This window comes from Triplophysa rosa, linkage group LG3, assembly GCF_024868665.1.
Source record: "Triplophysa rosa linkage group LG3, Trosa_1v2, whole genome shotgun sequence".
In the NCBI taxonomy this organism is placed as follows: domain Eukaryota; kingdom Metazoa; phylum Chordata; class Actinopteri; order Cypriniformes; family Nemacheilidae; genus Triplophysa; species Triplophysa rosa.
In genome coordinates, this window is record NC_079892.1 from 9,028,084 (window position 1) to 9,043,618 (window position 15,535).

The 15,535-nt window shown below is 38.1% G+C and overlaps 2 protein-coding genes across 2 annotated transcripts; both read right to left on the bottom strand.

The window, feature by feature from the left end:
- Window positions 1-265: 265 nt before the first annotated feature.
- On the bottom strand, window positions 266-7,366 carry api5 (apoptosis inhibitor 5). Its single transcript, XM_057329585.1, has 14 exons — window positions 7,078-7,366; window positions 6,397-6,558; window positions 6,217-6,310; window positions 6,014-6,079; window positions 5,764-5,915; window positions 5,468-5,674; window positions 4,417-4,521; window positions 3,635-3,724; window positions 3,339-3,517; window positions 2,744-2,837; window positions 2,460-2,516; window positions 1,989-2,077; window positions 1,725-1,867; window positions 266-1,544 (listed from the first exon to the last, which is right to left on the bottom strand). The coding sequence occupies exons 1-14, from the start codon at window positions 7,147-7,149 to the stop codon at window positions 1,465-1,467; spliced, it is 1,590 nt and encodes a 529-aa protein (XP_057185568.1). The 5' UTR covers window positions 7,150-7,366; the 3' UTR covers window positions 266-1,464.
- A 1,584-nt stretch (window positions 7,367-8,950) lies between these two features.
- On the bottom strand, window positions 8,951-15,522 carry prr5l (proline rich 5 like). The gene is made up of 9 exons (XM_057329965.1): window positions 15,334-15,522; window positions 13,909-14,067; window positions 13,177-13,257; window positions 12,898-12,946; window positions 12,753-12,810; window positions 12,034-12,125; window positions 11,801-11,935; window positions 10,002-10,122; window positions 8,951-9,903 (listed from the first exon to the last, which is right to left on the bottom strand). Exons 2-9 carry the CDS (start codon window positions 14,025-14,027, stop codon window positions 9,533-9,535), a joined length of 1,026 nt encoding a protein of 341 aa, XP_057185948.1. The 5' UTR covers window positions 14,028-14,067; window positions 15,334-15,522; the 3' UTR covers window positions 8,951-9,532.
- Window positions 15,523-15,535: the final 13 nt, after the last annotated feature.

Below are 15,535 nucleotides of genomic sequence, written 5' to 3' on the forward strand. Positions count from 1 at the left end.
TATAATTCACACAACCTATGAAAAGTGGAGCTGATGCAAGGCAACAGATAACGAGAAAACATAAATGTATAAAAAAGCAAGTTCATTTAGTTGCTCGGTTGTAAAAAAGCTAAGGCGGCAATGAATCATTTTGCATTTCTCGTAGTAGTAGAGTTTCAGAGTTTAATAACCAAAAGGAAATATTTTAAAGGCACGGTCCACTCAAAAAATAAATATTCTGTGATCATTTATTCACCCTTATGTTGTTCAAAACATGTATTACTCTTTCTTCTGTGGAACACAAAAGAAGATATTTTGAGAAATGTCTCCGTGGTTTTGTGCCATCGGCTCCAATGTTGTTTGATTATCTTCAAAATACCATCATCTGTGGTCTGCAGAAAATGTCATACATTTAAAAACACGAGGGTGAACTATCCTTTTATGCTGTCTTTCTAACTAAAACCTAATAGCTTGCAAGAGCCAAAAGGCATTATTTTTAGTTGCTCTATAGGTTTCTTTCACACATCTTTAGTATGATTCGGACCCAAATACAGTGAACTCGATACAAAATTGATTCAATTAAGCAAGAGGATACAGTAGGTGTTTATATCAGAAACTCAAATGCAATCATCTGCAATATTTGTTGTATTAATATGCATGTGATTATTGATGGACAGTTTGTCAGTGTTAAAGCATTTTTACTAATATTTGTGAGCAGATCACTCTAACACCACTACTGAAAAAGGCAAAGATTTTTAATGTGGGTGAAAATCTGTCCGAAATGAAAACAGTGTAATACATAAATGTATTTTCCCCATCAGTCCAAAACATCAAAATATCTCCTATACACTATGCATGCAAAATGTTTGAAATGGAATACTCAAATGCAAGCAATACCTGAAAAAGATTGGTTCCTTAAACCCTTTTTGAAGCGATGTATAGACTAAAGAAATTCTACTCTACAAGGACAATTTTCATGGAACATCTTAAGCCATCTCAAAAATATCTATAAACTTATACAACCAAGTTAACGGCAAACATCAGGGCATAAGAGGAGTTGTACAAACTTAAATATGTTATGTCCTGAAGAAAATTTCAATGACAGCAATTGATTTGAACCACACAAGTTTATGATAAAATTTAGACTTAGTAACTTCTTACAAATTTGTAATTTTGATCCAACAAAAGCACTGAAAAATTAAAAAGGTTAAAAAAAAGAAAAGTACAAACGATGTGTCACCATACAAAAACTCCTTAATAAAAATACACCTTGGCAGTCTTGTTCCACAATGATCCAGGACAACAACAAAAAAACCGAGTAGCCGGCTCTGATGGTGAGGAACTGTTTAGGATTTTCAAAAACACACGCAAGAATAAAAAACAAATGTGGAGAAACGAATGGATGGAGGATGTCTGAGAGACGCAGGAAGGGTGGTAGAGATGTTGGGTAGTTGTGGTTATGCTGTTGCATGCGGTGCAGTCCTCTTAATAAATTCGACCTCGGCTTCTGTTTCCTCTTCCTCCGAAACCCCGGCCCCGACCACCCCTGAAGCCTCCTCTTTGTTCTGTGAAGATAAAGAATATTATGTATATATATATATATATATATATAGACGCAGATTTGTTTCACCATATTAGCGCAAAGATTTCATAGGGCCAACCACACCGGTTGACATTAAGTAAAATGTGTTTAGACAGACTTTAGAAGACCTGACTAGATATAATACATCAAAGTTTAAACCAACCATTTGAGAAGTTCCCAATGCTGGCACTGTATTTCCCACTGGGTGGATTGTAGATCTGACGGGCATCCCTCCTGGGCAAACTTGCGGGAAGCTTCTTTGCTGTCACTGTTGCTCCCACGTCATCTCCAGACAGCCTCTTCTGACTTTAAAATACACACAAGAGATAATGGAGAAAAAGCTTTAATAAGCAGACAAACGTATGTCAATCTAGAGGACATGAGCTCAGCTTAAACAAAAGGTGATGCGTGCATTTGAAAGACCCACCCAACCGCTGCTGTTGCCTCAGCCTTCTGTACTGGCTTCCAGGACAGAGTAACTGTGCTTTTGTAAGATGGAGGGTTATGAAACAGATCCTGGAGATAATATTAAAACAACATATCAAACAATTAGACATTTCCCAATTCTTAACAGGACAGTTCATCCAAAAATAAAAATTCTGTCATCATTTATTCACCCTCACGTCATTCAAAACCTGTATATCTCGGACTCTTTCTTCTGTGAAACACAAAAGAAGATATTTTGAGAAATGCTTCTGTGGTTTTGTGTCGATATAATGGAAGTCAATGGGGGCCAATGATGTTTGGTAACCAACATTCTTCAAAATATCTTCTTTGTGCTCCTCAGAAATTCATGCAGGTTTGGAATGACACATGGTCGTGTAAATGACAGAATTTTCATTTCTGCGTGAACTATCCCTTTAAGAGTTGATTAAAAGAATTCATATGTTAGGCTTACCTTGATTAAAACATTTATGTTGTTGGTGATTTTCAAAGCCACCACTTTCATTTTATTCTGTGACAAAAATACACAAACAAATGTTGTTATTCCCTGACAGGTTTCATCTACGGTGGGAACATAGTGAATAAAGAGCCCTGGAATATCCACCAAAGACTCTTATTTCAAAGAGTAGTTCTACAACATCATACAAAATGACTAAGATTAACATTTAAACTATTAATATTAGTCTATTCATTTTAAATGAACCAAAATCTGTACAAAATATGCAAATCTAACAATACCTCATCTGTCTTCAGTGCGTCTCCGGTTTTGCCCTGCAAAGCAACACGCAGTTGCCGAATATATACTTGCAGTCCACGTGCAAAGTACTGTAGCCTGTAAAAAATATTAAAGCCCATATATTGTACTGTATTTTGAGGTCTTTTTTATGTTTATGTGGTGCACTATAGACAGTTTCATCGGACGTACTTGCTTGCCCGAGGTTAACTTCCGGTCAGTGTTTGTTATAATATAACAATTTATATTATATATTCATATTTTATTTTATATTATATTAATACAGTAACGCTACTCAAGTTATTGATCCTTTGCAGAGGTCTAACGGAAGGTAACTTTGGGCCACATAATGGTGGTTATGTAAATTTTGGCCATTGTGATATCACAACTCCAGGAAATGGCTTGTTGCAGTGCCAACAAGCCGTTTGCTGTAGTCCCTAAAAGCGATTTCAGTTAAAGCCAATATCTCCCTTTGCTGTGAACTTTGCAAATGTTTTGGTTATTCACAACCAGCTACATTACACACTATCCACAAACTTAACCGAACAACACAATTAGGCGTCTATCATCATTTCGACTGGCTTAACACAAATCACAGACCTGATCTTGAAGTCCTTAAGCTTCTCTGCGCTGATTTTGTCGATGAGAAAGTCAGGTAGTTTTTTGCCCAGCTGGTGGAAGCTGAAGAGCAGGCACTCCACATAGCTGAACTGCAGTTTGGGCTCCTCGTTCGCTGCATTCTCTCCATTCTCCTCTTCAGGAGGAAGGGGCATGAACTCCTAAAGCAAAGAGAAAAAAGAGAGGGACTGCTGTGAATAACCACAGAGTACAGTGAAGAGGCTAAAGTGGAAAGCTTGCCAGATTGTTCCATGAGGTCAGAAGTTTAATGTTTTTACCAGTAGCTTCTCGAAGAGCATGTTGAGGTTGACTTCAAGTTTGTCCATGTCTCCGCAAAATGGACTCATCTCTGCTAATAACTTCAGTACCTGAAAGAGGAAACATAATTTTTTACAGCTCTTCAAAACTCAAAAACCTTTTAAATTGCAGGAGCATTTTAGACCATTAATGCCCGGTTTTACAGACAAGGCTCAAGACTAGTCCCAGACTTAATTGAAAGTTTGAGCTGTCTTAACTGAAAATAAATTGCCCTGACATAACTGTTAATTGTTTTGTCTCAAGATACACACCAGTAATACTGTTATCTAAGGCATTTTAATAAAAGCAACTTGAATATCCTAATTTAACTAAGGCATTGTCCTGGGCCCAGTTGCATAAGACTGTGTCTTAACAACTAGTCTCACTGACTAGCAATTAGTTAGGTCTAATCGGTCTTACTTTTCATATTTCAATAAGCCCAATCTGCCTTTTTATGTAACTGATTTAAAGAAGTTCTAACCAGTCTTGGAGAAAAAAATGAGATGACTAACTTCTAAAACTAATCTAAGCCGTTTATGCAACCGGCCCCTGGCTTAAGCTAAGCCTTGTCTGTGAAACCGGGCTTTTATTACCCGAAATGAGCATTAATATCAAGTGTAATTGGAAACCGACAAATTTGCCTAGCCAGTTCACTTTCACGAACATGATTGACATCAATACTTCATCAATACTAGTGAACTGTCGCATCACTGTAAGGCACACGCATTAAAGATAAATACACAATACAAAACACTGTACACACCTCAAGCTGGATGTCCAGTTCTGCTACAGGGCTGGTGAGGAGACTGAGGTTGGGGAGGACGTATTCACAGAAGTATGTCACAAAGCGGGTAGAATGCACATTTTTCTAAAAAAAGAAAATCATGCAAGTATTAAAAAGATGAAAACATTTACAGACACTCACAAATGTTGCACTTTATTGTTCAGACAAGTTCATTTTTTTTATTATTTAATACTTACTCAGTCTAGGGATGCTCATATTGACCGTTTAACTGTTAACCGATCGTTAAAATTTTGACCGGTTAATGCCATTAGTTAAACGATTTAAAAGGTCAACAAGCTCCAGACTGTCACCACAACACGTAAACATGTTACTTCATTAAAAAAAAACGCCAAGCTTTGGATTGAGGTAGGCCTGCTATTTTTATTTGATGAAAAAACTTTCTGACGGAAATAAACTTTGCCGGTTCTTCTGTGTTTTCGTTTTGTCATAATTTGTTAATTATTTCAGTTTTTTTCTTGCCTGTTTATTTTATGCTTTGGATTTATGTATTATTTTAGTTTTTCTCCATTGTCCAAAACGCAGCAGGTTCGTGAAAATGTGATAATATGTGAATGCAGGTGCTGTTGTTGATGTATTGTTATGCTGCTGTTTGCATGTTTAAATTAATTGTGAAAAAAATGTTTGTATTTTTGTTGTCACGGACCCTCGTCAACTGTAGCTGTGTTCTCATTTCGAAGTCTGCGTCCTCTGGATGTCGCATGCGAAGGCGTATGCGGCAGACAAACGCGACCTCCGGAGGACGCAGCCTTCAAATGAGACACAGCGTGAATTTTTATTTAATTCCAATTTATTTTTAAAATGTTATCGGTTAACGGTGAATGTTCGGATAACGAGTGTCGGTTCTCGGTTAGGGAAATAAACCGAAATGAGCATCCCTAACTCAGTCCAAATTTTTCCAAGCATGACTTGTGTGCGATATATAGTCTAGGACCGATTCATCACATTCAGCATGTGACCAGGTTTTCAGAGACATTTGTGGTGCGGGCAGCTATAATATGGGTTTACTCACAGAAAAGAGTGGTAAAGCCTGACGTGTGCACTGCAGGAGTCGGTCAACGCTGTCAGTATCTGCAGGGTTAAGGGCCTGCTCAAGGAATGCCTGTTCCACCACCAGCTCCACCAGTTGCTGCCTCCCGCTGACGGTCTGCATGGTCTTCAGTCCCGACAGGATACGCATCAGAAGCACAAACTCCTCCCCTGTCACATCCTCCAGAACCTGAGACGATCAGATATTTACATTGTCAACTACACATACCAAAAAAGAGCATTCGGTTGCATGTTAGATTAAAAACGACGTCCAGATACCTTTTTAGTCTCCGTAAAGATGTAATCCTCCACCTCTTTTGTCATTGTGTCATCTGGCATAGTTTTCAACTTGGTAGAAAGGAACTTGATCGCCCTTTCTCGTACAATATCTTCTCCCTGCAGGATCTGACTGAACAAGCCTCCCAAAGTTCCTTTAAAGAGAGGCATTGACAGAGACAACAATAACATCTTGGTGCTATGGCGATCATGACGATACATTAAATGATCAGTGCTTGGTACTGGATGATACCTTTTGCATCAATTTTGAATATGGAGATCAATGCCGTGATTACTTGATTGAATTCAGCAGAATCATCTAAAAGACACAAGGATAAAAAAGCAGGATTATTAATAAGCGCTATTTACCAATAACTAAAACAGCTTGTGCATTTACAAGCAGTATTATTTAAAGCCAAATGGAACAAATGGTTTTACCGGTCATCAGTTTAATACCTGTCTGCAAAAGCTGGGTGAGGATGTCCGCAACTCTGGGCAAAGTCTCTCCAGACGCAAATCGCGGGAGTTCTTTGATAGCCTGCCTCCGAATCTAAAATTGCCAAACCAAAACAAAGTGCATGACTTTTAGCATCTCACCGCATGCCACCCACAGCATGCAAATCACAATGTACTTACAGATACATCCTCATCCTCACACAGATCAAGCTGTGCATTGATGGCAGCGTCCGCCAGCTCAGGAAAACTGCTGAAAAACTTGGGAATGAACTGTGCAGCTAGTCGCTTCTCTTTTGGGCCACCTTTGACACCATCCAGAATGACCTGATAGGCATCTTTATGCTGAAAAAGACAAATATTTAGTTACAAAAACAAATGAAAACTATTGCCCCATAGTAAGAAATAAAAACAAAATGTACAATGTTCAAACAGCTAATTCAATCGTCCAACATTATGCATGCGTATCCTGAGCTGTTAATCATGCATCTCTACGGTTTGTAATTCTGCAGATCAGCGGAGATTCCAAATTCCCCAACCCGTTACGCAAATGGCGTAGAACTCTAACATTAGTCCACCACTAAACGTGACGGCTTTTTCTTCACAACTCACCAACATAAAAACCAATCTATTTAAAACTTTTCATAATAAACATTTCTATACGTGCATAATCGAGCTAAAGGCTCTTAGATTAGTTTATATTCAAAAAGCCCCACAGCCAACCGTTGGAGCTAACATGCTAATATTCAGACGAGGCCTAATTATATACATAGCGTTTATATTAATATAAATATCACCTCAGGAGAACATATCAAGAGTATTATTCTTATCCACACACAACACAGATGGAGGACATTTGTTTACCTTGCTGAGATCCTCTTTCGCGTCGGCGAGGATGCCATAGTTACGGTAGAGCTCCTCCACTGTCGCCGCCATCAAGCGTGTCCGACCTCACCGGTGGATTTCAATGAAAAATGCGCTTTTGTTTATATTTTATATTATACAAATTCTTCGTCCCCACCCAAATGGTTTTAAACGCGTCACGATATTAAAGCACAGGGGTTATTTGAGCTGTGAATACGGTGTTATTATGGACGCAAGTGTCGTCCTCGCGTACAATACGACAGCTTGGGTTTGTTGCTCTGTGCGGCGCCGCGGGACAAGCTTTTCTTCAGCGCGTTTTTGCCAAGATCACAGCGCCACATATTAATAGCGCCATCTGCTGGATCGGGTGTTTAATGACACAAAGAGAAAGTTTCACCATAAATACAAATGCGGTTAACATTTATTCACCGTATTGTTCAAAATCTGTATATCACTCTTTCCTCTGTGAAACACAAAAGATACTTTGAGAAAATTAGTGCTTTTGTGTCCATACAATGGAAGTCGATGTGTTGTTTGGTTAACAACATTCTTCAAAATATCTTATTTTGGGTTCTGCAGAAGACACGCAGGTTTTAAATGACATGATGAAGGTGAGTAAATGGTAAAATAATTTTCGTTTCTGAGTGAACTATCCCTTTAAATTACATAGGCCTATACGGAGCCGACAGATCATTATTATTTTGAGTGATTCTGGCGGACTGTAAATGATTAGACTGTCACTGATAATACATGTATTTTTGTTGTATGGAGAACACGCATATTATAATAATTAATTTGTGTTGTGTCTCATATTTATATTTTACCTTTTTAACTTTATTGTTAAATGTCTTGTTGTTGAATACCTGTCGGTATTCGGATTCAGTTTTTGAGTGACGGTTAGATCAATAGCCTACATTCATTTGAATTAAATTACCAAATTTAGTGACTTCTGTCAAAGTGTTGTTCTAGACACCTTTTTATCTACTGAAACTTGCTACTTTTATCAGAACAAAAACTCTAAAAAATATATTACAAATAAAAATAATTTGCCTAAAAACAAGTTTTAATTGTTTATATAAATATAAAAAATTCGTAAGAACTATCAGAAGATGGCATCATAGACCAGGGATTATTTTGTTTACTTCCTACATAATCGCGATTTTTCTGCACGCGATAGCTGCGTCCCAATGTGAAGACTGCGCACTTCGAAGGTCGCATACGTCATCAAGGCTATCTTATTTAATTTAATAACATTAAAATGTATTCATCAAAAGACGTAATCACTGTAGTTTCTTTCTTACCTTGAAATACAGCCTTTGCTTGCTGTATCTGAAATAAAACCCTAAATAATAAACCTTGATGACGTACTGTATACAGCCTTCAGTTTGCAATATTTTATTTCCTTAAGTTATAATGCTATTTATCTGCAACTTATACTAGAACGTACAGTCACAGAAAGTATTTGGTGAATTACACCTCACCTAAAAAAATTCTGTATGTATGAAAGCATGCATGTCCTTCATTTGATTTGATGTTTCCACTGATATCCAAACATGCATCCTATGCCATGGTATTCATACATTGTGATGAAGGTGTCTTGGCTTCACCATGAGGTCAAATGTCTTCATACAGCGTAAAGCTCTTCAGCAGATCTCATGTGCCTAAAAACTGCCACCAAAGGTCTTGTCAGGTAATCAGGATTTGACTACAACACACAAATCTCCTTAAAAGCTAATCTGCTCTAGAAAATAGCTCACTGTGTACTGGAATGAAATGTTCATACCCGGAAACAATACAATAGGCTATTACATTTCTTTCAGGTAATGATATAATTCAACAACAAAACCACATACTTGAGTACCTCATTCTGTGACCTTTCTTCAACTTTATTACTACAAAACATATTTGCAGTTTTCTTTGCACAAACACACAAATTCTTGTTATTATTTTAAAAGAAGGAACAATACTATTGCAAGTCATAAAACATTCATAAAATGACTTAAATCGTAAAGACACATTTTTTACATATTTGCAGGTTTTGTTTTCAAATATTTCTAATAAAATGACAAATAAATGAAACTTTATGAAAGCTTAAGAATTAAAAATGATATTAAAATTCGAATGTATCCAAAGGCTACATTATATCATTATTACGTTTCTAATACCTTGCTTGTACCTCTGTAAACTAGCTCACCAGGACGTATTTTCACACAACTTTGCCCCCTCCACGGCAGAAAAAAAGTGTTACTTTCGGTGAGCTTTATGAGAAAACGCTAATACGAGTTTTTTTTGACAGGCCAAACAGAATCCAGCACCTATTTTCATTGAGCCTATGAGAGCAGCTCCAAGTAGCCTCTGTTTTATTAAACAAACATGTTCCAGCCTGTCACAGTTATTATAAAATAAGAGGATTGCAGTGGGCGTTTCGAGTAAAATAAATCTCCTCCATCGCTTTCTAACTGGTTAGGCCACACTGTATCTCAGCAGTGCTTTGGCCTCTAGGAATTTCCACAGCACCTTGCCTGGAATGAAAAAAAGCCGGTTGGCAATTCTGAGTCCTTTTCCTCCCTGTCTCGATGATCCGGGTCGTCCCACTGACCTCGACGTTCCCCGAACACATCCTGTTTTTAACAGACAGTAGCTGGATGTCCGAGTGCACATTGGCAACGGTGTGGCGTCTGATACCTCTAGTGTTTTCCAAGTAGGCTTCTCCTTCATTCTCAATTAGAGGTGCCAGGAAGGATTCATAGGCAAATTGTGTTACCATAATCTCAGGTTGACCACGATGAGGTGTGTTTACCGATCTCAGGTGCTTCGAACGATCTTCTGCGGAAGAAGGAAATATGAACATGGTTAGATTTAATGGTAACTACAGCGTGCATGAAAAAATCAAGAATTGAGAAGGTAAAAGAATGAACAACCACCTGAAGAAGATTCGCTTCGGCTCAAGTAGAGGTAGTTCCCCAGGTAGGGAGATATTACCATATCCACCAGTTTCTCGAGTAAGAAATACTCTTGCGTGGGTCCGTTAGGTTCATGAATTCCCTGACCAGAGAAAACAAGGATTCGAAATGAAGGCTTATGTTTAAAGATAGCTGGAAGCTAAAGAGTTAAATTTCTAGGTTAAATCCCAAAACAGATGAAAAGTGGGAGTGATTCAGCATCAAGATGATGCATCACTGTGTTCCATCATCATTAGGCCCTCAAGCAAGACACTGTATCCCTGTGGTCTCCAACCTTAGCTATATTTCACGAACAAAGCTTACAAATTTCCTTTGTTTGGAAGACCCATATTAAAAAATTGAATGTCGGGACTGGGTGTTTGGTTTCACCGTGACACTTAAAATGTCATCTTTGATTACGCTGCCACAAAGCACATTTGTGTTCCCACACTATTTCTGTGTCCATACAACATTTCACGCTCCCACAGCGGGAGTGTTCTCTGAAAGCGCGGTACTTGACCTCATATGTCTGCTTTATTTTTTCACCTGTGTGTGAAAGCAGCTGACATTTTTGAAGTAAAAAAATGGTCTGTTGAAGCTCAGTGTCAAAGACGATGATCTTCCCTCATGAAATGTAAACACTGTGGTGTTGCCAAAATATTGCTCTTTTTCTTTGAGCAGTCCGAGGGCTGTATTGGCAAAACCAATTGTGGGAGTTTGCTCAAAATTGAAAGACAGGGAGTGTGTTTGGAAAAGATTTGTGAAAACATCTTTGTTTTTGTCATTTTGTTTGGTGCCCTTTACAAAATAATAAGTATACTTAAAGCTCCTTTTATTTAGTATACTTAAGTAAAGTTTAAGATATTTTTAAGCATTCTTTTATGTAGAAAGTATACCAATATCAATGTACAAACAGTTGTATACTTGCAAGTGTACTATTTTAAAAATACTTGGAACTAAATTATCTCATGTTTTGGTTTATAAAAGTACACTTTTAAGTAGTTTAACGGTAGTAAACTTTGAGTACTTAACTACTTTACAACTATGCGTTTCATTTGTACTGCAACTGTACTACAAGTGAGCTAGTATACAGTAGTTCGTATAGATAGTTTATGGTTCAATTGTTACAGCACATTTGTTTAGTTAAACAAAATATACTTTAAAGTGTTCTTTTAGTAAACCACAAGTAAAAATAGTAAAGTGTTGAAAAAATAGCAAAATAGTATTTAATAGGTTAATCATTTAAAAGAGCCCACTCAACTTCAAGCATACTTAAAATACTTAATCTTTTGATCAAGGAATACTTGAAAGTATAATTGAGTAGAAGTATAGGCCAAATAATCTTGCGGTATAAATCAAGTATACTAAAGTGTCATTTTAATTATATTTCTGAGTAGTACATTAATAATATTTCTGAGAAGTAAACAATAAGTAGACTGAAAGTATAGACGGTTTCAGCAGAAGCACACGTCGTGCTCGAAATTAATTTCCGGTCTGTGTTTGGTTATAATATAACGATTTATTTTACATTTAATTTATATGAATATTCATTTGGATTCATATTTTATTGTGTATTAATTGTATTAAATTAAAACTACTCAAGTATCAGCTATTGATACTTTTGTGATTGAAACTTTGGTCTAACGGAAGTTAAGTTTGGGCCACATAACTTTTGAGCCGCTGAAACCGCCTATACTTTCTTGTTTTTAGTTTAGAAGCAGTATACTAATAGCACGCTTGAAACTTCATTTTTGTAAGGGGTATCATTAACAAAACCTCACCTGCAGGATAAGAAGCATCTGTGTGATTGGAGGAGGGTATGTGTCGTCGTGAAGCATGTTCTCCACAGGAAGCTTCAACAGAACCATGTCCCTGAAACCCAGCAGAGCCATTTGCCTCACAGTCAACTCCTGACCCTAAACACAGATCCAAAAACAACCAGTCATCACAGTGTTGGTACAGTAACTTGACACTGACCGACTGCTTTGAATAGTAGGTGAGATCATTTTAATACCTGCACGGGGTAGAGAATAGCTTGGAGAGTTGGCAGGATCTCTGTGAAAAACCTCACCCACATTTCACACAGCGCTTGGAGAAGAGTTTCATCTGGGTATGAGAAATGGTAGAAGAATGCGGGGAAGGACTTGAATTAAACACATCTGTACTTACTTAACCTTTAACATACACAAGCCAATTGGATGGTTCAGGTGTGTTAAAAGGGTATTTCACCCAAACATGAATATTTGAAGAGTTCATTTCCAAAAAGAGATTTTTTTTCAAAAATCACATTTTTTAATTGTGCATTCCAATTAATATCAATCAAATGCAGTTGGTTTGTTTTGATTTAAGCCATAATAACTAAAATAAAAATTACAGTTAACTAACACAATAAAACATTTTTAACACGTAAAACATGATAACATAATAAAAAACATGATTTTTGAAAAATGTTAAAAACAGAGTTATCTCATTTTGGAAACATCATTTATACACCCTCATGGTTCGAACCCTGTATAAGACTTTTTGTTCTGTGGAGCACAAAAGAAGATATTTTGAGAAATGACTTGTCAATGGCGGCTGGTTGTTTGGTTACCAACATTCTTCAAAACACTTTAGTTTGTGTTGTGCAGAAGAAAGAAAGTCATATAGGTTTGGAATGACATGAGGGCGAGTAAATAAAATAATTTTCCTTTTTGGGTGAACGGTCCCTTTAAAAAGTGGTTCAGCACTTACCATCGTGAAGTCGAATCTTCTCCAAAATGTACGTCAGGCCTTTATTCAAGAGCTGATCCTGAACAGAACAAATAACACATGGTCTTAAACACTCTTAAACTCTCTTTGTAATTTGCTTGTTCATGCGACTGAGAATAGATTCTACCTGAAAATACTCTGTGATAAAGGATCCGAGCTCAGTCCTTAGAAGCCACCTATTGAGAAAGTTCAATATATCGATTAGGGTGTTGCTATGTGGTTGCTAAGGTGTTCTGAGTGGTTTATAACACATTTCTGTGCAATTGCTAGGGTGAAATGGTCACCCACCCCCATGTTCTTATGATATTAAGTCTGGTTGCAACGTTCAAACAATTTTGACTTGATTGTTTCAGCGAGTGAAAGTGATCTGAGACCAAGCCAGTTATTCCGAGTATTGATTTCATACCTTATGCTCTCATTCAGGGTGTAAAGCTCATTGGTCTGCAGGCTTCCTCCTTGAAACACCTTAATAACAGCCGTCTGAACACTGCAAAACAATCAAAAAAAAGAAATTCAACCTGGAAAAGTGTAAACAAGCTCTCATTAACCGCATTGACCACTTTGCAAGGTGAGAAAATCGTACGCAAAACATCGCCATAATGAGTTGCACTTTGTGAAAACAAAACTAGAAACAAATAACACTGCCTGCAATTCCTCCTCATGTTCATATCTTTATAGTAAGCATTCTAAACAGCAAGTTTCTATTCGTTTAAAATAACTTTAGCTTGCCAGCAAACATACACCGTTTGTAAAATTTTGACTAACATCCTGCTCTACGCTTCCTGAGCGAGGGGCATCGGAGGTCCCGTTTCCATAAGGAAGTGGTGAAGGCGAAAAGCGCTGTCTGCTTCCTCCCCAATGCTTTAAACCGCATCTTTCTACTGGGTACTCCCCCTCGAAGACTAAATATGGCAATAAAGTCATAAATGAAAAAGTAAGATTTCACTTTTGAGTCACATGTACTGTCGACCTCTCTGCCTCAAAGCTTTAAGGTCAAGCTATCCGAAAGATGCAAACTTCGCAACTTGTGAGTCTTTAAATTCTCGTTCTCAACACATTTTTATGCATCTATAAAAAGAATAACCACATCTGCAATTACTCAAGCCATGCTCATCCCTGAGAAAAGACAACCACCCACCTGTTCCAGACGCTGGCATTGGACAGCTGCAACGTTGGCGAGCTGGCATGAAAGCGGGCGAGGTCTGACAGCACGGGCGAGCTCATGAAACGGGGCCTGGGCCTTCGGAATGACCCCATGGTTCAGCTGGGGCGTGAACGGGCAGGTGCCAGTTCAAGTCTGGAACAAATGTGACACGATAAAGTCACGTTACTAGCAGATGTAAACCAGAAAGGTTTTGATGTCACACATGAAACTGCTAAGGGAGTTGTTTACTTCGGTTAGGCCTATATGTGTGGTGACTCATTTTGTATCGATGCCCGTGTCATAGCGAAAGCCACATAGAGCATCTATGAGATAAACAAGCACGTTTCCTTTTGATGTGCAGACTAACTCGAGACTTCCTGGTGAACTAGGCGCATGTGGCGTCTATCCGCGCTGCAGAGCATGTCAAGAGCGAAGTTTATCTCACGTCTCTCACAATCAAGAAAAGATCAGTTGCGCAAGCGTTAAGAACTCATAGACCATCAAGGACACACATCTGATTCGACTCTTCCCAGAATCCTGAGTCAAGACGTCTTGCTCACACGCTGCACCCCTGACAACATCACAGCTCCATCCCACACACATCTGACACCGGATACCAACTGTAAACTTGCAGATTTATCCCAACTCCCTAATAATAGGTTTTCTCTCTTCCCACATCAACAAACAAAAACAGCCCCACAATGGTAACCACGTTGCCAGAAGAGGGCAAACAATGTCTACAATTATAGGATGCCTCTGTGAGTTAAATTTGTGTTTATCCACCCAGCATGAACACGGCAATGATGTCATATCAGATGGCACACGGAATCGGTTCCAAAAATTGCCGTGTAGAAGAGCGAGCGAGCTCATTCATAGTCTAACATTCGCAGCAATGAATTATGAATGAAAATGTTATGCATTCTTACTCACCATCTGCTTATTATGAGGCCAAGACAAGCATGGCAAAACAAGCCACATCGCAAACACCCACCGCTGTTGCTTTATTCAGTTTATTGGTTTATGGACTTGCATGCATAATTTTCATGAATTAGGATCATAAATCACCCTAAGCAAGACACCACACTCCTTATGGTTCCTTAAGAAGAATTTAAGATCTTTCCGCTCTGGTAAACTCACTAAGTGCTTTGGTGAATCAGGGATTACACTGTCCGACGAGAGGCTTGTGAAGCCTTAATAACACACATGAGCATACTTAGATAATGCAATGACCGCATCTCTGACCACGAGGACTGCTCATCAAAGTCAATACACTTTTAATTCTGTTCTTTTCTTTATACCGTATGTTACATGATTGTGTTGAGAGGATGAGACGTTTATAAATTTAGAAAAAAAGTCCTCAGCAAGGATGTCCTGTGACGCTCTATGTTCACGCGCCTGTTCAGTAAATGTTTTACTTACCCGGTTGTTCTTCTCAGTCCTCGAGTTTTAGTTCATCATTTCCGAATCTCACACATTGAAAAGTTCAACGAGCACTCCTATTGCAACCCATTCCTAGGAAATTAAAACGTCAACCCGCAATTTAGTATTCATCCCGTTCCCGTGAAACCAAAAAGCAAGATTTGAATGATCCGATGTGAAGAGTCGGTTTTCTGTGGGCGGT

Coding starts and splice junctions, on each gene's coding strand:
- prr5l (XM_057329965.1), bottom strand. CDS start 14,027: ATGGGGTCATTCCGAAGGCCCAGGCCCCGTTTCATGAGCTCGCCCGTG. Junction 12,126..12,752: donor GAAGATTCGACTTCACGATG/GTAAGTGCTGAA, acceptor TCTCATACCCAG/ATGAAACTCTTCTCCAAGCG. Junction 11,936..12,033: donor CTATTCTCTACCCCGTGCAG/GTATTAAAATGA, acceptor ATCTGTGTTTAG/GGTCAGGAGTTGACTGTGAG.
- api5 (XM_057329585.1), bottom strand. CDS start 7,149: ATGGCGGCGACAGTGGAGGAGCTCTACCGTAACTATGGCATCCTCGCC. Junction 4,522..5,467: donor AGGCTTTACCACTCTTTTCT/GTGAGTAAACCC, acceptor TTCTTTTTTTAG/AAAAATGTGCATTCTACCCG. Junction 1,545..1,724: donor CATTGGGAACTTCTCAAATG/GTTGGTTTAAAC, acceptor TTATCTTCACAG/AACAAAGAGGAGGCTTCAGG.